This window comes from Microcaecilia unicolor, chromosome 1 (assembly GCF_901765095.1).
Source record: "Microcaecilia unicolor chromosome 1, aMicUni1.1, whole genome shotgun sequence".
NCBI classification, from domain to species: domain Eukaryota; kingdom Metazoa; phylum Chordata; class Amphibia; order Gymnophiona; family Siphonopidae; genus Microcaecilia; species Microcaecilia unicolor.
In genome coordinates this window covers 458,817,924-458,842,482 of record NC_044031.1, presented here as the reverse complement: position 1 = coordinate 458,842,482, position 24,559 = coordinate 458,817,924, and the positions used below count along the sequence as shown (strand labels likewise).

The window sequence follows — 24,559 nt, the reverse complement described above, 5'->3', positions numbered from 1 at the left end:
ACTCTGTATTTACATACCTTTTCTGAACAGGATTGTGGATAAGACTTTGCCTCCTTGCGTCTCCTTGGTGTTAGAGTTCTTTGCACTATTTAGAGGTTACTAATGATTTTAGGCGCTCGTATCATCTTTTCGTTCTTCTTTCAGGATCAAAAAAGGGCTTTGTGCACTTCTTAAGTGACTACAGCCCATTGGTTAAAGGATACTATTTCTTCAGCCTGTTTGTTAATGGGGAAAAGATTTCCCTTACATCTTAAAACTCATTCTATAAGAGTGCTATCTATTTTTTGCAGAAGCCTATGCTGTTTATGCAGATGAAATTTGTAGAGCAGCCACATGGTCCACATTTCACATATTTTCAAAGCCGCCTTATTTGGATATGTCAGCTAGGGTGGAGGCTTCCTTTTGGAGTTTCTGTAATTGCTGAAGGGATATTGCATTCCCTCTCAACTTGTGGACTGTATTTTTGTATCTCGCAAGTATGGACTAATCCTTTGATGTTAAGGCAGGAAAAATTAGTTCTTACCTGATAATTTTCGTTCCTTTTCTTTAGTCCCATAGGATTGGTCCAGATCCTACCCTTCTCATCACCACCTGCTTTGTTGGGTTATTTGTTGATTTTCTTGTTTCATAGGCATAAGGTTCATGTTATTTGTTCTTCAATGTTTATAAAATCTTAATAAAGGGAAGGGAATGGGATTTGATATACTGACTTTCAGTAGTATTTGCAACTACATTCAAAGCAGTCTACTACTACTACTACTACTATTTAGCATTTCTATAGTGCTACAAGGCATACGCAGCGCTGCACAAACATAGAAGAAAGACAGTCCCTGCTCAAAGAGCTTACAATCTAATAGACAAAAAAATAAATAAAGTAAGCAAATCAAATCAATTAATGTGAACGGGAAGGAAGAGAGGAGGGTAGGTGGAGGCGAGTGGTTACAAGTGGTTACGAGTCAAAAGCAATGTTAAAGAGGTGGGCTTTCAGTCTAGATTTAAAGGTGGCCAAGGATGGGGCAAGACGTAGGGGCTCAGGAAGTTTATTCCAGGCGTAGGGTGCAGCAAGACAGAAGGCGCGAAGTCTGGAGTTGGCAGTAGTGGAGAAGGGAACAGATAAGGATTTATCCATGGAGCGGAGTGCACGGGAAGGGGTGTAGGGAAGGACGAGTGTGGAGAGATACTGGGGAGCAGCAGAGTGAATACATTTATAGGTTAGTAGAAGAAGTTTGAACAGGATGCGAAAACGGGTAGGGAGCCAGTGAAGGGTCTTGAGGAGAGGGGTAGTATGAGTAAAACAACCCTGGCGGAAGATGAGACGGGCAGCAGAGTTTTGAACCGACTGGAGAGGGGAGAGGTGACTAAGTGGGAGGCCAGCAAGAAGCAGATTGCAGTAGTCTAAACGAGAGGTGACAAGGGTGTGGATGAGGGTTTTGGTAGAGTGCTCGGAAAGAAAGGGGCGGATTTTACGGATGTTGTAAAGAAAGAAACGACAGGTTTTGGCGGTCTGCTGGATATGAGCAGAGAAGGAGAGAGAAGAGTCAAAGATGACCCCAAGGTTTCGAGCTGAGGAGACAGGGAGAATGAGAGAGCCATCAACAGAAATAGAAAACGGGGGGAGCGGGGAGGTGGGTTTGGGGGGGAAAATGAGAAGCTCGGTTTTGGTCATATTTAATTTCAGGTGGCGTTGAGACATCCAGGCAGCAATGTCAGACAAGCACGCTGAAACTTTGGTTTGGATGCAAGGTGAGATATCAGGGTAGATTTGGGAGTCATCAGCATAGAGATGGTAGGAAAAGCCATGGGATGAGATTAATGAACCAAGGGAAGAAGTGTAGATAGAAAAGAGGAGGGAACCAAGAACAGAACCCTGAGGTATGCCGACAGGCAGAGGGATAGAAGTAGAAGAGGATTCACCAGAGTGAACACTAAAGGTGCGGAGGGAGAGGTAGGAAGAGAACCAGGAAAGGACAGAGCCCTGGAATCCAAGTGAGGACAGGGTATCGAGAAGTATGCTGTGATCGACAGTGTCAAAAGCAGCGGAAAGATCAAGAAGAATGAGGATGGACTATTGACCTCTGGATTTAGCCAGTAATAGGTCATTGGAGACTTTAGTAAGCGCAGTTTCGGTTGAGTGGAGAGGGCGAAAACCAGATTGTAATGGGTCAAGAATAGCATGTGAGGAGAGAAAATCAAGGCAGCGGCGGTGAACAGCACGCTCAAGTAATTTGGAGAGAAAAGGAAGGAGGGAGATGGGTCGGTAATTAGAGGGACAAGTAGGGTCAAGTGAAGGCTTCTTAAGGAGAGGTGTGACCACAGCATGTTTAAAGGCAGCAGGGACAGTCGCAGTGGAAAGTGAGAGGTTGAGAATGTGACAGATAAAAGGAATAAGAGTAGGAGAGATGGCATTAAGAAGGTGGGTGGGAATGGGATCAGAGGAACAGGTGGTACATTTTGAGGAAGAAAGGAGAAGTGTAGTTTCCTCAATAGTAACTTCAGGAAAGGTGGAAAGGGAATGAGGGGAGTGAAGGGTTAAGTTTAATTTCTTTATTGATTTTTCATAATTACAAAGACATAAATCTTTGATAGATATACCAATATTTACACTTAGCTACTATGTGTCAAAACACAAAGGAAAATATACTTATACAAACAAAAAGAAAGGGTTAAGTGACTTGTCCAGAGTCACAAGGAGCTGCAATGGGAATCGAGCCCAGTTCCCCAGGATCAAAGTCCGCTTCACTAACCACTAGGCTACTCTTTCACTCCAATGAAGAGGCAGGAATTCTAATTAATTATATTAACTTCTTACTGCTTGGCTATCCAAATACTAAATGGAACCTAATGCACAGCAGCCTTATATGTCTAAGTTCTAATTTACTCTGTATTCACCTGCTAGTAGATGGGCACAATACACAGTATGGATTAATACTTTGGAACAAAAGGAAAGAAAATTATCAGGTAAGAATGAATTTTTCCTTGGCTGTGATTGCTGCAGAATGGATTTCCATCATGTATTGAATTAAGGAGATTGAAGACTTAAGAAACCAAGTTTTGATTATATTGCTTTTCTTTTTTTTGCAACCAAATGTAATGTTGGAAAAAAATTATATATCATGGTTGAAAATGTCTGAGAAAATTGTAATGGTAAAATGGGACCAAATTTGGCACTGAACAAAAGATACATAGAGTTCAGATTTGGCCCAGACTCAACTGGCAGCTCAGAAAAATGGTCCAATTCATTTAACATGGAAAATGTCAGCAGATAAACTATTCTGCCTATCTACAAAAACTCCTAAGCTTTGCAGTCTTTCTTTTCCTTTTCTGTTTCTGTGGAAGAAGCTGTTCCAAGTTCTGAATGATTTGTAGTGGTAGTTCTCGGGAACTTTCGATATATTGAAACATAGCATTTAGAGAATTGATATTTCAAATTCAAATATGCAGATACCTCCACCCAAAGGAAGAACATCACAAATAACCCTTTCAGAATAGGTAAATTAAAATTTTGTAATGAAATGACATGACATATATTGTTGTAACACTGGAACAAACGTTAAAGGTTTATACCTCCGGAGTAATTAAAAATAACTGATGATCATGTATCACAGGGCTTCCCGAGTCCTGCACACCAGGGATTTCCTGCTGCTGCTAAGGCTGCATCTGTCTTGCATTTGTCATGCCACATGATGCGGGAATGTCTAGTGCAAATCTTATGGGACTTCAGACCACAAGATTTCGACTAGAGTTTGTGCACCAAGGCTTAAACCTCGCGTTAGGTACAATAGATAGCAGTGGTTAAGTAAAGCCTGCTGCCTGGCTGCAGGGAAACTTGGGCGGTGTGGGGGTGAGGCTGGCCTTTTCTGTTTGGGGAGGGGGGGGGGGGGGGGGGGAAGAGACTGATGAGGTCCTTAGCCATATATGAAGCAAAAAGGCAGCATCTCAGATGGAGGTATCAGAGTTCATCAGTGTGCTGATAGGGTGGGGGGTGGAGGAGAGGCCCTTCTGCACTGCAGTATTGTATCAGGGCTTGATTTGATTAAGTGTATTTTTACCCTCCCCCCCCCCCCCCCCAATAGAGAAAGTGAGCAAACAGCAGTTTAGGCCTAAAGGAGCTGCTATAGAATTTGAGATGGAGGGTGGGTGGGTGGGTTTGCAAGAATTAAAATCTAACCACTTAAATTGAAATCACCACTTGGAGAATATTTATTTTTCATGTGTATTTTGTGTGTTTCTGCTGTTGTATTGCAGAGGTTTCTTTTCTTTTTTTATATATTCTGAAAAGAGATGATGATGTAGTTTGGTAAAAAGGAAAGCTTTAATTATTTAGTAGCTATGGTTACCACATTTAAAGAAATTGTGACTTGATAATGAATAGAAATTAGCAAGTTGATTTCTTTATCTTGAATAGCTTACAATCAGCATCAGCACTGGGGAGGGTGGGCAGATCTTTAAGGTCATAGAACCTTGCAGATGGTTTTTCATTTGTTTTCTTTATTTTATTAAAACTTGCAGTCTGTTGCAGTTTGTCTTCTTTTCTTTAAAAGCCTGATTTATTTTAATACAAACTAATAAATAAATATCATAGTATATGTACCATTAAATTGATTTACACTAGGGGCTCATTTTCAATGCACTTAGACTTACAAAGTTCTATGGTAACCTGTGGAACTTTGTAAGTCTAAGTGCTTTGAAAATATGCCTAGGTGTCACTGCCCATAGATTAGTCAAATAGAAATCATTTCTGGTTCTTAAAAACAATTATTGGCAACTCTATGATTTTGAGTATAGAATGGAGAGTGTGGCACAGAGTGCAAGATTTTGATCTATTTTAGGGACTTGATCTTTTGTAACACACATTAGAACTGCATATTCATTGCTGCACATTTGGTTTATGAGCATGTACTAAATTTAAGGTATACTGACTGATTTTAGTTTTAACACGCATACTGTCCAGCGGATTAATGTGTGTTTAAAATATGCATGTGTAAAATCTACTGAAAGAAACCTAGCTGAAAAACCTCAAATTCATGATGATTTGGAAATGTTTATATATTTCTGCTCATAATTTCTCTGTAGTTTACAGCCAAACATGCTAGGCATTAAATATCAAACCATTACATACAATATCCATTACATTAAAGCAGTGGTTTTCATAACTGATCCTGAAGGCACCCCAGCCAGTCAAGTTTTCAGGATATTCACAATGAATATTCATGAGAGATTTGCTTGAGGTGGAGGCAGTGCATTGAAATCTCTCATGAATATTTATTGTGGATATCCTGAAAACCTGACTTGCTGGGTTGCCTCCAGGACCAGGTTTGGAAATCACTGCATTAAACATTTATAAAAAAAAAACATTCCTATTGCACAACACTCGGACATCCTAAATCTTAAGCACCTTACTGATAAGACTCCATCTTTTAACATCCCATACAGCTGTTGAAATAGGCACACTTTGATCTTCTTACATTTCAGATAGTCAACTTCTGACTGCAATTCAAGAAGTAACTGGCTCCAAGTAGTTGGCACCGAACAGGAACATGATTGTACAAGAAACTCCACCTCACTACTACATATTAAACACTTGGAAACATCCAACAAACTGATTATGAGGTCTTAAATATGTTGCAGGATAATATTTCCATAGCACTTAACACACAAAAACGAATACTTTTTTTTTGCTTATATATAATCCCTATAAAGAAAACAAAACAAACAAACCTAGAACTGCTAACTTTTTAAAAATTATTATTATTATTTTTTTACTATACCAGGGACAGGAGGCATACTAGTGCAAGGCTGGATCTCCAGCTGCCAGAGGAAGGAGTGAAGAGAGCAACACCCCCCCCCCTCCCAAAAAATCTGATGTCATTTGGCATTGACAGGGCACAAGAACCCCAAACCTACCACAGTGTCCAGTCACATGCCTAAAAGGGGGGGGGGGGTCTTCCATAAAAATACACCACTTTAGAGCAAGGAACAGAAATTCTGATTCTTGGTTTCTTTGATTTTGCTGCAGCAGAGGAATGGGGAAAAGGAAAATAAGAGAAGTATAGGGAGGCGAGGAGAGTGTGAATTTTTTTTTTTAAATTTTCCACGTTAGCAAAATTATTCCAAAAATGGATTACATGGTCTCCGTTGTAATCGATAATGGAGTGGTACCCTAGAAACAATAAGAATGAAGCTTATAACCAAGCATATCTTTACAATAATTCCCATGTTTCTAAATAGTTGGGCAAGCAGTCTTTTGTCTGTGATTAGCGTCTCGGATTTATTGATAACACAGACCATTTTCCACCAGGCATAAAGTCCACATTAGTATTCTATCAATTCAGAAGTATAATTTGTAAGGTTAAAGGTAATACACTTCTGAATCGGCCTTTTTCAGGGAAGTAGAGTAAGATTTAAGGATTATAATCTGGTACATTAACAAATCTGTTATGATCGAGGTGGCAACAATTCTTTTCCCTTCTGAGTCTCAATTTCCAGCAAAGTTTCCTTCAGAGGAGTCCAAAAAGCCCAGTGGACAAGATAAATCAAAGATTGAGTAACAGATACTCTGACAGCTGTATTCCGGTATGTTGCCTGTTGCTCCAGAGTTTTATGTAATGTGCAAATCAGTTCCCCCACACTTGGCTGTGTCATCCTGAGATCTTAACAAGTGATAAGACAGGGAGACTCAGGCAGAAAGGTGTGTTTACAACATAATTGTAGCAATGGCTGTTAACACCAGACAATGTTCTAAACCTCTAGCTTTAATAGAATGAATAACTTGTAGATATTGAAAATGTCACAGGCAGATGAAAGTCCCTCTGAAATTTGGTGAAAGAAGTAGACCTAGTATTTAAATATTTATATGGACCAAGGTCCTAACTTCCTGGTTTTTGCCAGCATGGCCAGATAATCAGTCGCTGTTCAGTTTTAAACAATTTTATTATTCCATATGGAAATTTGAAGAAGGAAAGAGAGAGGGAATGGGATTTGATATACTGTCTGTCTGTGGTTGTAATCAAAATGTTTTACATATTATATACAGGTGCTTATTTTCAGTGGTGTTCCTAGGGGGGGGCAGTGGGTGCGGTCCACCCCGGGTGCACGCAGCTGGGGGGGGGGGTGCCACGCGCCTGTCGGCGCCGCTCGTTCCGTACTCCCTCTGCCCCAAAACAGGTTACTTCCTGTTCCGGGGCAGAGGGAGCATGGAACGAGCGAAGCTGACAGGCGCGCGGCACCCCCCCAGCAGATAAAAATGCACCGGGGGGGGGGTGTCGTTTCGCCGGGGGGGGGGGGGCGCATCGGCGATCCGCCCCGGGTGTCAGCCACCCTAGGAACGCCACTGCTTATTTTGTACCTGGGATAATGGAGGATTAAGTGACTTGCCCAGAGTCACATGGAGCTGCAGTGGGAATTGAACCCAGTTCCTCTGGTTTACAGACCACTCCACTAACCATTAAGCTAGATCTAAAACTCTCCTTTCTAGTTCCTGAGAAACTGCTAGGGCAGATTTAATTATGAGAGAACTCTGAGCAACATAGAGCATATGAGGGACTAGTTTCATAGGGAATGGATGCACTTCTTTTTCTTCTAAGTGGAACAAGATAGGCTTGCTCAGACATTCTTAAGTTGGTTAAACCAATGGCTAGCATGACAAAATACAAAAACAGTATGATGAGAATAAGAAACTAGGAAACAGAACACTACTTTTAGCCTATGTAGTTTCAATTTGCTTAGGGCCAGATGCACTAAACGTAACGAGCCATTAACGAGCAAGTAGTAAACCGTGGCGTGCACTAAATGCTTCTCCAAGCTATTTTCTGATCAAGGTATTAGCTAACGAAAACGAAATGCAGATGAGCAAATTAGTACCCAAATGTGTATAAATCATATTGTAATGAGATGCACTACCGTTTTCCGATTGCCTAACTGTGGAAAATCTAACGGGAGGTCTGTACCACTCGTTGGGGCTGCGCAGCCTCTAAAAACTTCTATAAATGTAAACAAAAAAAATCAGGAAAAAACGTCCAAATGCTCGTCAGGGACGACCTTTATGGACATCCTTCACTGCCTAGCCACGTCCAAGTGCTCGTCAGGGTCGTCCTTCTAAAGCACCTAACATGGACGTCCTTCACTGAAACATTTTTTAAAAAAAAGGACGGCCCTGACGAGCAGTTGGACGTTTTTCCCCAGATTTTTTTGTGATGGGTGTTCTTCTGTGAGGACGTCAAAATAAAAAAACTATTTGGACGTCCCTTTCGATTATGCCCCCTCCAGGTCTCTCTCAGCCAGTCACAGCGCGTTTAGCTGTCACCGGTGTCAGCTAAACGTGCTGTGATTGGCGGAGAGAGACCTGGAGGGGGCATAATCGAAAGGGACGTCCAAATAGTTTTTTTTTTTGTACATCCTTGCACGTCCCGATGCTGGCGGTGGTAATTTGGTGCAACTCTCACCTCCCATCGCCCCCAGAGCCATGCGTTCCCAGGGAGGAGGGTCTGCACGGTCAGCCGCAATCCACCCCCTTCTTCCGAGAGTGGGACGGCAGGGATCACCGGCTGTACCGGTGGCTGCAGCTTGTGCTCCAGCCTGCGGCTCTGACAAGTGCTCGTCAGGGACGTCTTTTTTGGACGTCTTTGGCATGCGCAGAGCAGCCAGCATAACGCTTGGCTGCTCTGCGCATGCTCGACTGGCCGACTGGTTTCCGAGGGAATAGAGAATGCAAGTGGGCTACAACGAGCAGCTCATTTGCATTCCATTTCCTTGATGCATGGCCGTTCCCTACCGATTCGCTATGATCGATAAGGGAACGGCTCTTCCGAGGACTTTAGTGCATCTAGCCCTTAGTGTTATTTAGGAAGCAGGTATTTTTTGAAAGCAATTTAGATAATTTCTTCACCTTGTTTTAGAAATGCATGGGAAAGTAATATAAAATTTTAATTGTATCCAGTCTGTTCCATTAAGGAGCCCTTTTATTAAGTTGCATTAAATGCTAATGTGCACTTAACTGGAAAAATGGCCTAATGCAGGACGTACTAAAGCATTCTGTTAGCTTTGCCATTTACATGTGCTAATTGAATGATATTTATCTTTCAAAGTGTTTTGTAGGCATGTTGGGGCCAGAGAATGAGCACGGAAGCACTATTCAACTGGCACAGTGCCATCACCTATGCACTAACTGGTTGGTGCATACATAATGCAGGAGCCCTTAGCGCCTCTTAAATAAGAGGTAGTAAGTACTCCTATGTTAATGCCAGAAACTCAACCAGTAGAAAAACGCCTCTCTGTAGCTGCACTAGAAATATCTTTCCTGATGCAGTAATTAAGGAAGGGAAGGGAAATGGGACTTGATATACCGCCTTTCTGAGGTTTTTGCAACTACATATATTCAGGTACTTATCTTGTACCAGGGGCAATGGAGGGTTAAGTGACTTGCCCAGAGTCACAAGGAGCTGCAGTGGGAATCGAACTCAATTCCTCAGGATCAAAGTCCACTGCACTAACCATTAGGCTACTCCTCCACTCCATAATGGGAAAGAATTAAACATAATTCACTCAACCAAAATTGGTCTACATTATGGCGAGAAAAGGAAAAGCAGCAGCTTTAGAAGCAACTTAATTTTGGTTTCAGTGCTGAAACTAGTCCATGGGGCCAGTAACAGTTACTGAAGATGGAATCTGTCTCTTAATCTTCCTTTTCTTCATCTTGAAAGAAGTGATTTCTCATACAAAGAGGAGTCCAGACTTGCAGCTTGGTATTGAATTAGTTCCAAAGAGGCCTCTCATGCCATTTCGGCCCTCTGCCATAAGAAATAGTAATTGATGCAGTCAAAACCAGTCTCTTCCTTCCTAAGAACATAAGCGTTGCCATACTGGGATAGACCAAAGATCCATTGAGCCCAATATTCTGTTTTCAACAGTGGCCAATCCACGTCACAAGTACCTGGTAAGATCCCAGAACCGTAAAACAGATTTTAGGCAGCATATCCTAGAAATAAGCAGTGGATTTTCCCAAGTCCTTCTTAATAATGGCTTATGAACTTTTCTTTTAGGAAATTATCCAAATGTTTTTTTAAACCCTGCTAAGCTAATTGCTTTTACCACATTCTCTGGCAACAAATTCCACAGTTTAACTACACTTTGAAGAAATATTTTCTCCAGTTTGTTTTAAATTTAATACTTAATAGCTTCAGTGCATGCCCCCTAGTCCTAGTATTTTTTGGAAAGATGGAAGATGGCAACTTTTTGTAACATTGCTGAGGTGCCCACCTACATCACTCATAGGTTCTGTTTTGTTCTAAAGGACGTGGTGTCCTTACTACTCTTCTGTTGGTCCTCAGGCCAAGGTGGTAATTGTTCAGCGTTTGTCTGTCACTCTCTTCCTGCTAATCAACCTTTGAATATATCCTTGAATAACATTTGGGTAGTTGTTACTCAGACTGAAACATCCCTAAAGGTATGTTTCGGTCCCTCAACTTTGTGACTTAAAAAAAGAAAGCAGTTCAGGAACTTTGACATCAGGATGATTTGTTGGCATCTTTGGAAACACAACTGGAGAAGGTGGAAGGGAAAGTGTCAGTGTAGGGGATCGGAGCAGCTAGCCTTAGTATAGTACTTCACAGTAAGAGCGAACAGATGGAGAATAGTATTAAGGCTAAGAATATGAGATTTGTTGAACTTTCCTGTGACCTGCTTCCTTTCCGCTCTGGAATTGTTTAGGAAGTATTTGAAAGAGATTTTGTTGTATCCTGAAGCTGAGACAGTATTTTTGTGTATGTGTGTCAGTTTTTAATTCATATTTACCAAAGGGTGCTAGAATGGTATTTGCAGGATGGTGAAGGGAGGGCCTTACCAAAAGGAGCTTGCTGGACAGTTTAGAATTGTCTGCTTTCTTTGGAGTCCTCACAGGATGTCATCTCGACTTGTGCCACCTTGTTAATTATATTGTTTTCTGACATAGAAAGCTTCTCAATTTTAAATATATGTATATTTTTTTCACCAAAATGCAAATAAAAACAAAAAGGTCAATTTTTGTGGTTCCAGATATGTAAGCCCACTTAGGTAGAACACATTCCTTCTGCTGAAACCCCATGGATGCAATATTTCTTTTTTTAAAATCTCCTTCTCTTTGGTCTCACTAAATCATTATAGAATGTATTCAATTGGAAATTTTGTGAATGAGATCTTCAAAATTTGATCTTTTAATTGTGGATAGTGGTCTGAGATTTGGAGGTGTGTTTTCAAAGCACTTATATTTTTATTTTATTTTTGTTACATTTGTACCCCGCGCTTTCCCACTCATGGCAGGCTCAATGTGACTTACATGGGGCAATGGAGGGTTAAGTGACTTGCCCAGAGTCACAAGGAGCTGCCTGTGCCTGAAGTGGGAATTGAACTCAGTTCCTCAGGACCAAAGTCCACCACCCTAACCACTAGGCCACTATGGTAACCCGTGGATTTTTGGAAGTCTAAGTGCTTTGAAAATGAGCCCCTTAGAAGCTCTCTTCACTCCTTTCTGAAGTTTGACCCTTTTTGTAATATATATATATATTTTTTTTTTTCTTTTTGCATTTTCTCTCCATGATGTGGGCTAATGGTTAATTTATTTTGAGATATATATTTTATGTTATGTTGTATTTCTTCCTTTTCTTGACTATAATTTATCTGCAGCGTATAAAGAAAAAAATTAACTATACTAAATTGTATTGTTTATAATATGTTCAGGACAAATTCTGTCCCACCTCAACTTATTTTTATATATTATTTAAATCTGAAAACCTCAGCAGCGTAAACTTGACAGCAAAAAGTTTCAGTGCTGCAAGAATTACACCAGACTCATCGGTTTACAGATATTTTTTTAAATATATGAATATTTTTTAACATACAAAGCTCAATAAATATCAAATTAATTCACTTGTGTTTCAAATACTATTTAGATATAAATGCACCTTTAAATGAGTATGTCAGACAGGGGAGCCAGCATCCGACAGCATGTTTCACCTACCAAGAATATCTTGAGGACCATCCCCTGTAAATATAAAACCACTGTATGAGCCTGTTGACATTGTTATGATCATGTTGGACATTCCCCATCTGACTGATATACCCATCTTAAAGGTGCATTTCTATCTAAGTACTATTTAAAGTGCAAGTGAATTAATTTAGTGTTTGAGCTTTATGATAAAAAATATTTATATATTTTTAAAAAATATCTTGTCAACTGAAGAGGAATTTGGTGTAATTCTTGCAACATTGGAAGTTTTTGCTATCACGTTACACCACCTGAGGTTTTCAGATTTAAATAATATATAAGAAAAAAGTTGTTGTGGGACAGAATTTGATTGTCCTTAGTACAGACCCATTGAAAGTTTGTTGGCCTGGATATTAGTGGTCATTAGATTACCATGTGAACACATACCGCCATACATTTTGTAGACAGTAAGGACTTCCACAGTAATCCTTCTCTAACCAGTTAGCACACAGTAATGTAGCTGTGCTAAGTGATCAGTTCGGGAACTCCCCCTCACACGCTCCCCCCCAAAAAGAATTGAAAATGTTTTTGCGTGTGGATCAGTGGCGTAGCTACGTGGGGCCTGAGGGGGCCTGGGCCCCTGTAGATTTAGCCCTGGCCCCCTCCCGACGACCCCCTTGAACTCCCCTCCCGCCACCAACCCTCCCCCGCCGTCGCCGCCCCCCTGCCGCTTCAGGTACCTTGTTTGCTGGCCCGCCAGCCGAAGAGAGTCTAGTTCTTCAGCGCCGGAGTAGCGCCTTCATTCAAGGAAGTTCCTGGCGTGATCAGCTGTTTCTGACGTCTGCGTCAGAAACAGCTGATCACGCCAGGAACTTCCTTGAATGAAGGCGCTACTCCGGCGCTGAAGAACTAGACTCTCTTCGGCTGGCGGGCCAGCAAACAAGGTACCTGAAGCGGCGGGAGAGGGTTGGTGGCGGGAGGGGGTTCAAGGGGATCATCGGGAGGGGGATTCAAAGGGGTTCGGAGGGAGGGGGTGCAATATGGTGGTGGCTGGGGGGGGCGTCGGCGTGGGAGGGCTAAAAAGTGCCCCCCCCCACCTAGGGCTGTGGCCCCCGCTCCCGGCGAGGTCTGGCTACGCCCCTGGTGTGGATTAGTGCATTCTAAATTGATACTTTCCACAGGATGTTACCAACTATAACTACCTTGGGAAATATCATGAATAGTAAGTTCTACTGCACCCTTAATAAATAATGTTTAAATAAACAAAACCTCAGTACTTTATAACATTTATCTAATTAATAAATTAAGAAAATGTGCTCAGTTCTATTCTTACCATTATATCCTTAAGGGAACATGTGGTAGAATCAGAGGAGCCATCATCACACATTTAGGTATTCCTATATATTAATAAGTGGTATGTACATACACAACTGCCTGCTGTGGCAGAATAGGGTAAAAGTAATGCATATACTAAATCACCCTCACCTGGGTGGATAGCAATCAGTTGGTAATATATGCAATACATTAACAAAATACAATGCCTAAATAATAGTACTGATAATAAATGAGGAGAAAAATCTTCCAGATACCACATTACCCTCAATACTTATCTGCTTCTCAGGGACCTCGCTGATTAATTATTACCGTGTTCATGTTTTTGCTGATGCCACCTTTGCCTTGGATGTACTATCCCACGACTTAGTGAAAACACACACACACTGGGCTCCAACACTCTCGCACTCACACCCTTAAGGTTTTTTTTATGCCTATGATAAAAGATTCCAGCCAGGAATGAGAGGCTGCAGCTTGTAAAAGGTGCTTTACCTGGAAGCTTTTTTTCCCCCCTTCCTTTTCAGTCTTGTATATTTGTGGTTTTGCGTTGATATTTGAGAACTTTTTTATATATTTTTCGTTGGTGGATGTTCTTAAAAATTGGTGATTTGCCGTCCTTTTTTTGAAGAGCTGTTGTTGCACTTCTAGATGAAAAACAAATGCAAAAGACTGATGTCCAACAATCCATACTTGGATACCATTTTTGTTTGCTGAACACCCTGATACGAAAATGTCAAGGTAGTATAACAAATGCAAGTGTTCTGGTAAAAGCTCATGTGATTTGGCTAATTTACTTCCTATTGCAGAGATATAGACGACCCTGTCTGTTTTTTCCCCCTTCACTTTGCAGCTACAAATCTTAATTGAATTTAGTGAACTGCTTTTACTGCATTCGCCACCTATTGTGTTAACTCCTGAGTTTACCCCTTTTTGAGCCTCATAAATCATAACCACTTATTTTGGAAAATGCTTGATTTTCTATGCACTGTTTATAGCTTTTGGACGTGTATTGTATCTAGTTCCCACCTTTCAGGTTCTTAAATCTCATTGTATTGTTCTGCATTAGTTATAGGTCCTGCTCAGGTGGCTGCTTCTACTGACTATTCTTTTAAGTAGAGTAGTCTTTCACCAGCGATGTGGGCAAAGATATTATCAACACCTCTGTTTTACTTGTTCAGACCGCTTCCTGTTTCATCACACAAACAAGCGTACTGAAATCAATACAGGTGCAGAAAATACAAATGTACGACAACCATTTCAGGCAAAAAGCCAAGCGTGCTAGAAGAAAAAAAAATACAATAGGTAGAACCATTGTCATGAAAAAAAAAATCACAGGTTTGCTCATCATCCCTAGTGCTTTCCTTGCTTTTGTCAGATAATTAGTTTACAGTCTACCATGAGAGAGGGCTGCTGCTTTGTGACAGGAGCTAAGGCAGCCCTGGGGAGTGTAAGGAAATCTAATAATAAAACAAAACAACTTTGACATCACTGTATTATCTTTTTAAACTTTTTGTGGTCTATCAGAGACAATAAAAATAGGGATATTGGTCCTTCTGAATGGTGTAAAAGGAGCAGTCAGTCTCGGTTTTAAGTTAGAAAGAAGTGCTCCACGCTTTTCATACCTCGACCACCTGCTCTCATAGAGGCTAATCTATACATCACCAGTCTTTTTTTACATGAAAAAAATATTTTCTGACTCTCCTGAGTCCCAATTGGAGCCTTGTATCACAATCCCTTGTTCTATAACTTTTCTTCCACCATAACCTACTGTCCCTCTTCCCTCTAGGGAATACACATTTTGAATTATCTTTATAGGGCTCCTCATACAGACCTTAGAAACATAGAAACATGACGGCAGATAAAGGCCAAATGACCGATCCAGTCTGCCCATCCTCTGTAACCCCCAATTCTACCTGTTCCTAAGCGATCCCACATGCTTATCCCATTCCTTTTTAAATTCTGGAACAGTCCTAGATTCCACCACCTTCACCGGGAGGCCATTCCACGCTTCCATCACCCTATAATACTTCCTTAGGTTACTCCTAAGCCTACTCCCTCTTAACTCTGTCAATATGCCCCCTCATTCCAGAGCTCTCCTTCATTTGAAAAAGGCTCTATTCCTGTACATAAATGCCCTTCAGATATATAAACGTTTCTATCATGTCTCCTCTCTCCTTCCTCTCTTCCAGTGTATACATGTTGAGGTTCATAAGCCTGTCCCTACCTTACACCCTCTCCCTCTCCATCAACCCCCCCACCATTCAAGGCACAAATTTAAGAACTGAACATGACATGCCAGTCAAGGCCCCAGAAATGACGTGTAGAACAGCATAATCTATCTTCCTTGTCTGCTCTCTGTGACCCTCTTTCCACACACCTCAGCATCTCTCCACTTGTGAATTCTGTCCCATTCCCCTCTTTCTACCTTGACATGATTGGGCTTAAGCAGCCCAGGGTTACTTATTTGCTTTGTGGACATCAGTATTTGCCAGTGATTGTATTAAAATTCATTTTAACGTAAACATTATTTTGGGTTAGGGTGGTTTTGTTAGAGATTAAGTAGTTTGTCATGTGTCGGGCCAAATGAAAAGATGATTGGTGATCACTTTTTATTATCTTTTTAAAACACTCGCCTGCTTTGTGAAAAGGAAAACCATCAAAGTGAAAGGCTAAATCAAGAAAACAAATGCTGCTTGATAATTTGAATGTTCAGTTTATTAAAGGATATTAATGTCTTTTTTTCTATCTTTGTCCAGCATTAGTGGACATAGGTCCTAAATTTGGCTTATATATGCTGTTGAATGTCCTTGCTTTTCATGTTACTTCTGTTGTCATTTTGTAAAACTCAGTAACAATTATTGAACACAACAAAGAAATTTAAAACTAATGTGGCCATGTTTCAGCATCAAGGGTATATATTTTAAAATCAAAGTATAATTTTGTTTAAAAAGAGAAAAGACAGACATGGATAATTTTACATATTTAGATCTATTTATAGCAAAAATGAAAGGTGGATTAAGTCAACATCAGAGCTCATCTTCAGACACTGTTAAAAAAAACATAAGGGCTCTTTTGTAAAACTGCAGTAAAGTTTTGCACTTACTGTGCATTACATGCAAAAATTAATATGTGATAAGTACAAAGCCCATTTACTAAGATGGGGTGTTGCCAGCCTGTTCCCATACAGTTGCCACACAAGTATTTTACCATGTGGGATGATAGGAGTTTATTTATACTGGTCTGGTTTGTATTAAGATTATTACGTGTGCTTTACTGTGAGTCACCTAGAAGCCATACTTGTGGTTAGCCTAGTATCTCTCCTCACCCCTGAAATTTAAACGTGATCACTGTCCATCTTCACTGTCCAGTTTAATAATTTAGACTAATGATTAGGTACAGATAGTTGTCTAATGCAGAGAATTTCTTTTTTTTATTTTTACTGAGGCAAAAAATTGACACCATGTACAAAATACATCATTGTAAGCAACAACAGTAAACGGTCTCAAAAGAAACTAAGGAAATGGAACTTCATAGTACATAAGTATTGCCATACTGGGACAGACTGAAGGTCCATCAAGCACAGCATCCTGTTCCTAACAGTGGCCAATCTAGGTCACAAGTATCTGGCAAGATCTCAAAACAACCCAGGAAAGGGGGAAAGAAAAAAGAAAAAGGAAGAGGGAAGGGGAAAGGAGAAAATAGGGAAAGGGGAAATGGGACTTGATATACCGCCTTTCTGAGGTTTTTGCAACTACATTCAATGCGGTTTACATATATTCAGGTACTTATTTTGTACCAGGGGCAATGGAGGGTTAAGTGACTTGCACAGAGTCACAAGGAGCTGTAGTGGAAATCAAACTCAGTTCCCCAGGATCAAAGTCCAGTGCACTAAACACTAGGCTACTCCTCGACTTAGAATAAAACTCCTAAGTGGGAGAATAACGGTACTTCATCAGTCTCAAAATAAAATAACCAGTCCGTGCGAGCGGCTCAGAGGTAAAAAAAAAAACAACAGCAAAAAACAGCTTCTCGAAAAATTTCCCATATCTTAGTCCACATGATGCCTAACTGCAGTGAGATTTCCATATCACAGATATATTGCAGCTTACAAAGCCATTTACACATTGAAGGTACACCTGGATCCTTCCATGAAGCTGTTATGACCAGACAACTTGCACAAAAACAAAACTGCATTGAATCGCCTTGTTGAGTAAAAAAATATATATCAGGGGACCTAAAATCCAGTGAGCAATTTAAACCAAAATCTGACACTTGTCCCAAAGCTCAAGCTTTTTGGAAAAGTCCACCAAATATGCAGCATTGTTCCAATACATAAACAGCCTCGCCAGCAGTTAGAAGAGCAGGTTACCATTTGTGTAACCTATCTGGCATTAAGTACCAATGATATACCTTTTGACATGATTCTCCTGAAGGTGTGAGGACACCGACACCTTGGGCAACAGGTCTTCAATGGCTAACCAGTCAGTTTCATCATAATCCTCCCCAAGCTCCCTTCCCCATTTATCCCTATGGTCCAACCCTGGAGGATCTGCTTCAATCAACCATCTCTACAAAGCAGAACCCAAAATTTAGTGTTATGAAAATCTTTGCAAATATTCTCAAGTTCGGTAGTCTCTCCAGTTACCCTACCCGAAAGAGCCCTTCAGGCCTGCAAGTGTTTTAATTGTAAGTAAGCAAATCCTATGAGCAAGATGCAGCTGATAGGTTCGTGCCAAAGCTTCAAACAACAACAAAGTGAAGTTATCATAGAGATCTCCCCAGACTAATAACCACTTACTTTCCCAGAATTTAAATACAGCTGAGAGGAGCCCTGGAGGAAACATAAGATTGTATCTTATGGGAGTAAACCAAGAGAGTTGAAAATCGGTTTCATAGGAACATAAGCGGTGCCATACTGGGACAGAACAAAGGTTCATTAAGCCTAATATCCTGTTTCCAACAGTGGCCAATCCAGTTCACAAGTACCTGGCAAGATCCTTGCTCATACCATCCCATTGCTGCAAAGTATGTAAAGTAATCGCACTGGCCGGAGATAATGTTCTTCTAATACTTGGGGAGCCAAAGGAAATACCTTAATGGCCAAAGATGTTCAGGAGCCACCCATAATTTGTGTATCTCTTGCAATATATGAAGGTTTTCCTGAAGACATATATTCTACTCAGTTTTTCACTCAGAATTTCTAATGACCATCTCATTTCAAAATTTAAATAGGTTTTTCTGTGTGTCCATATAGTGACTTGAAAGTGCCTTCACACCCTTGTATGTTTCCACATTCTGCCCTCTAAGACATACAATTCAGAATGCTATATCATAAGAGATTTTCGTCGAACTACACAACATGCTGTAGACTTTAAATGCTGACGGACAATTTTATATTTGAAAGCTGATTAAGAATTAAATTTTTAAAAAGTTTTGACTATATATGTCTTCACAAACCTTTGTCATAGCAAACCCAAATTACCTCAGCAATCTGTGTTCTTCATTTAGCTTCAGTTTTGTGGACTACAGTACCATTTTACTTTTGGGCTGAGACAAACTAAAAATTTCATAACATTTGCTTACCAAAGCACTTGAGAATTGCTAGCTAGGGAGAATCAGAGAGAGATGTGACAGCATAACCAGTACTGTCCCATCTATACTGGTTCTTTTCTCAGTTCTCATTTTGTAAGTCATTTTAGTATAGTCAGTAAAAACTGTAGAGGTCTGTGGCTGAAACAGGGGAAAATGTTTACTCCACAGTTTCAATATTCTTTGCTTAAGTTACTGTACAAATATGGCCTGTGCGAGAGGGTGGTGTGAAGAAAAGCCAGTTCCTACAGTAAAGTGTGTTGGTGGCAAAATTGTGCTGTAGAGATGTTTTGCAAAAGCAGTGACTAGGAAGCTTGTGAAGCACAAACGAGATATAGATGGTGCATAGTACAGGCAGATCATGAAGGAAAATCTACTTCCAGTCTGCCATAGACGTCAGACTAAGATTTAGATTTTAGCAGGACACTGATCTAAATGTAAAGCGAAATACAACAATGGAGTCGGCTAATCAAAACCAAGACCTGAATCCAATAGGAAATCTGTTGTAAGACTGAGACTGGGGCTCATAGACGATTGCCAGCCAACTTGAGAGGGTTGGCGTGATGGCATGTCTAGAATCAAATGTTGATAGGAATGCTTACTGACATATATCCTGTCCTGTTTTGGAAGGAGGCTGTTCTGTTATTTTTAAAGTACCTGCTGAGCACAGCTCAACTGTATCTACTGCTTACTGATAGTTTTGTTAGTGCCCTGGATAGTATTTTGCTTTGCTTTTTGATTAGCGTCCTTTGAAGTACAGTTGCCAGTTGGTAACTAATTTCTCCAAGAACCAATTCAATTAGTTTGCATTTAAAATTTTCTTTTATTTCACTTTTTTTTTTTTTTTTGTTAGAACTGGATTCCTTCTCCATTTATTTGGCATCCTTGCCTAGGGCCATTTATAGCTAACTGAGGTGTGAGTAAATCAAATGAGCCCATTGACATTAGGGGCAAAATACGTGGATTGTTTCAGGCAGCCCTTGATGATGGGATGTATATAGTAATGTTCCTTTTTTGAAGTTGCATTCATTTGAGGTTAGAAGTGTGATGCATAGTGGAAGAGGCCCTTGACACAGTGGGTCTAAGTTACCATCAGCTGCTGACAACCCCATGCTCCTTCATACTTGTTAGAAGGTGTACACCTTAGTATACACACCATACCATCACCTCAGGTCAGTACAGTATTTCTCTACTAAGCTTTCTTTTCTAATGCTAACTGTCCCTGGTCTTATTCTATACATCAAACTACTACGAACATCAAGACCTATTTTCTGCATTATTACCATTGCACCTGCATCTTCTCCTGATCTTTCATATGCTGCCTGCTGGAGAGATATTTTCAATTCCTGGGGTCATTGTGGCAATTCACTTTATTAGCCACCTTCACTTATAGAACTGGGTATTTCTATCTTCCTCCCCCCCACTGCTGTATTATTAGCAAGTGACTGCTTTCTCTTTTTCATACTCTACATGAGGGGTTCCTTACCTCTCCTAGGGACCCCGCAGCCTGTTCAGTTTTCAGGATATCCACGCTTGAGTATACATGAGATTAATTTATGTGTACTGAATCTCTTCAACAAGGCCTACAAAGATAACCCATAGCCTTACAAAACTACCTCACCAACCCAGCCAGTATTATAGTCCACCTTCTATACTATCCTGCATAACATCCTCCTCCTTTCTGCCCTTACTTAAACCTTGTACATTACCAATTGTATCTGATAAAATTGTATCTGATAACCTGGAATGACTATGTCATAACAAAACTCTGTAAGCCACATTGAGCCCGCAAATAGGTGGGAAAATGTGGGATACAAATGCAATAAATATATAAATCTCTAGTACAGGTAGGAACATAAGAATAGCCATACTGGTCAGACCAATGGTCCATCTATCCCAGTATCCTGCTTCCAGCAGTACCCAATCCAGGTCACAGGTACATGGCAGAAACCCAAATCGTAGCAATATTCCATGCTACCAATCCCAGGGCAAGCAGTGGCTTCTCCCGTATCATCAATAATCACTGCTGACCACCTCCACAATCTTGAATTTTGTCTTCATCCGTTCCAAAGTTTTCAGTTAGATAGCTCTGGCTAAATCCAGATGTCTTTACCTGATCCTTACCCTTCATCTTTTCACTGCTTTCAACACTAATCACCACCTGCTTCTTTATACTCTATTTTTGCTTGGAATTTGGAACTCTGTTCTGTCTTGGAGGTTTTTTTTCTCTCCTATTGCTTTTTTTTGTTTGCATGTTCTAGTGAATGAATCCTCCTCCCCTGCTTATTCACTCTCAGTAGATGTTCCTGAGAGCTCTGTGTTGGACCTCTTATATTTGTTCCCTTGGTTCTCTGACCTTCATCCTTTACACCAGAAATTTCATCAGGAATACAGTCGCAGATCTCAACCTGCTTGTCTGACATTGCCACCCTAATCTAAATATGGCCAAGAGAGTTGCTTATCTTTCATTTAATCCTATTTCCTCTCCCTTTTCTCTCTGTGGTTAAGACTGTTGTTGTCCTGGTACCCTCAGCCTGTAATCTCGAGTTGCCTTTGATTTCTTTCTCTCTTTCTCTACATCAGTGGTTCCCAAACCTAGTCCCGGAGGCACCCCAGTCAGTCAGGATTTCAAGATATCCAGAGTGAATATCCATGACAGAGATTTGCATGCAGTGGAGGCAGTTCTTGCAAATATCTCATGAATATTCGTTGTGAATATCCTGAAAACCTGACTGGTTGGGGTGCCTCCAAGACCAGGTTTGGGAAACACTGCTGTACTTTGGTTTTACTAATGTGCTAGATATATCTTTTCTTTATATCACTAAACTTCAACCATTCCTTTCTGAACACACGACCAAAGCCCTCATGCACACACTCATCTCTTGTTTGTTTGGACTGCTCAGAGTAGAGAGCTGCATGGGAGCAGGGATGGTGGGATTCCCGCGGGTACCGTGGGAATCCCACTGGGATCTTCTCCAGGTCTGTGGGGATGGACCCAGGTCTGCATGGCAATCTAAGCTTTTGCCTCTCCTCCCCCAAGCCGCAGAGTGCCCTCCCGGCACATATCTCGAGCCTCCCTGGTGGTCTAGTGGGTTCTTCGTTGTAGGAAAGGTCCCCATTATTTCCTGCCCGCTGCCGCTGATCCTCTCGCTGTTGCTGGTTTTTTTTTTTTTTAAAGTATGGCTGCTGAGACTTCCAGTGGCGGCCTCGTGAGAGTTTTGCGGAAGTCTTCAGAGGCCACCACTAGAAGTCTTGGCAGCCATTTTAAAGAAGTGGTATGGCAAGACTGGGGAGCTTTCCTTCCCTGAAGAAGCCACTAGACCACCATGGTGGCTTGAGGTATGTGCCAGAAGGGCACTCAGGGCTGGGGGGGGGGGGGGGGGGAAGGTCTGGATTCATGTGGGAGTGAGGGAACTGTAAAAAAGCAAGGTTAACTGTTTCCCCTTCCTCACACAGCCGTCATCCCTATGCACTCAAAACAAAGCAAGCGAACCTAAGAGCTGCTGTAGCCATGTTGTTCTTTATTGTTGGTAGCATTTTTATTTAATCTTGCTTATATTTTCAAACATGCCGGCTTTACATGTGGATGTACACAGAGGAAGTATAATAGCTTAATAACCTTTCATAGGTAGAGCAGTAATTTGTTATAAATTGTAATCAGTGTGTCATGTGGAGGGGGCTGGTTATAGGGACACCCTAGCACTGTTATATTCGTGCAGAGATTTTTTTTTCTCTCCTGGTAAAGGACCACTAAACAGGCATCATGTTATGAGAATCAGGTGCTCAACGTTCTGAGTTTCTATCTATCTATCTATCTATCTATCTATCTATCTATCTATCTATCTATCTATCTATCTATCTATTTATTTATTTATTTATGGCATATCCCATATTAAACATGAATTAGGTTGAAACCTGGTAGCATTTAAAATCTTTTTTTTTTTTTCTTGTGCCTACATCAAAGAAAAAGATGACATGTGAGAACTTGCTCCTTTTGTTTTGTAGATTGCAGTGGTATATTATAAAAAATGCACTTGCCTTTTTTTTTTAAATGCCCAGTTGGGTATAAATGCTAATCTCAACTTTGTTAAATGTTTCAGACATATCCATCTACTTGCTCCCATGATATAACTGAATTGTATTATTTCTGTCTCATTGTCCCTGTCTCTACCTCAGAGCTCTCCCACTGAAGTATCTCATGACACTTCAATCTATTCAAATTTCACCAGTGTTGCAAGCTCTGTGTGGAGCCCTTCTTTTCAAGCCATTTCATTGATTCCCTTACTGCATACAGTCCAGGCTTTCCATACTTGCCTGAAAGTGCATTCATTTCTGTGGCTCCTCATTATCTCTCCCCTTTTAGCTCCCCCTATTCCCCTCTTTGGGAACAGGATAAGAGGCAAAAATTTAAAAAAGGAGCCCCAAGGTGGTAGGTTTTTAGGCTAGATTAAGGCCATAGAGGGAGTATGATGGACTAAGCAAATCTATTCCAGGCATATGATGCAGCAAGACGCACACAAAAAAACCCCCCAAAACCCTCCAGAGTTGGCCTGGAATAGATTTGCTTAGTCAGTCCATCATACTCCTTCTGTGGCCTTAATTTAGCCTAAAAGCCTACCACCTTGGGGCTTCTTTTTAACATTTTCGTCCCTTATCCTGTTCATACTCCTAATAGGAAAGGTAATCCTCCCCAATTCATTTTTGAATAAATTGTGAGTTCTACATTGCAGATAGTATCTTCTATGTATGTTAATATCGCTGTATATAACGAGTTGTGTTGTAGTAGAACAATCTATTTTTTGGATGACAGTTTCATTAGAATATTTCTAAATTAGGACCAAGGTAAAGAGCACCTTAAAGGCCTCTACATGTTTCTTTTTCTTCAATCTTTGTAGCCAAAGTAAGATGGGTGAAGAACTGGTCTTCAGTGAATGGTTCCTTCAAGTGAAATTGTTCCTGATTGTAGAGGGTGAATTGCGACAATGTCGCCTTTGTCAACAAATGGGTTAAAGACAGGCCCTATGCACTTTTCCTATACTTGTGGTGACAGGTTCCACCAAGGTTTTGGAAGCAGTGGTGGTGGCAGAACATGGGGTGGGGGGGAGGTGATCAGTCTTTATTAGAAAACCAGTGTTTACTCTGGGTGTTTTTTAGTTCTGCAGGCCAGCAACAACCCTGCTTTCCTATAGGTCTTTTGAATGCACCTCGTGGGGCCAAATATTTATTCTAAGGTAATTTTAACAGTTCATATTTTGATTCTGAGGGGATTCAACTGCAGAAATTGTGAAAGGTTTGATGTATTTTGGTTGCTGATACTAAAATGATGTATTGTACTGTATAATAGCCCTTCTTGTAAATGCTATAATAATATTAAAAATGACAGGATGTAATACATGGAAAGAATACCCTACTTATCTCATGTCTAGTAGTTATTCTGGCCGCTATGCTAATGACTTTTTTGACCTTTTAACAGATTGACCAACCATGACCTCAGAATCTGGTTCCGACGCAGAATCAAAACAGGACCAAGACCCTGATCAGCAAAAGCAGACTGGGGCGCAACAGCAGCAGCAGCTGCATGAAGAAAATAAAACCACTTTAGAACAGTTTACTGCCGCCGCTGCACACAGCACACCTGTGAAAAGCGAAAAGGCAAGTATATGCATGGCATTGTTAATCCTG

At 40.8% G+C, this 24,559-nt stretch overlaps 1 protein-coding gene across 8 annotated transcripts in view; it reads left to right on the top strand.

The window, feature by feature from the left end:
- Nucleotides 1-24,559, top strand: part of EPB41L3 (erythrocyte membrane protein band 4.1 like 3) — a 529,614-nt gene that overhangs the window by 212,892 nt on the left and 292,163 nt on the right. For all 8 annotated transcript variants that reach the window (XM_030213128.1, XM_030213154.1, XM_030213135.1 and 5 more), the window contains one exon: nt 24,351-24,529. In XM_030213128.1, coding sequence (XP_030068988.1) covers nt 24,362-24,529 — 168 coding nt within the window. In that variant the 5' untranslated portion in view covers nt 24,351-24,361. The remainder of the gene's footprint in view (nt 1-24,350; nt 24,530-24,559) is intronic.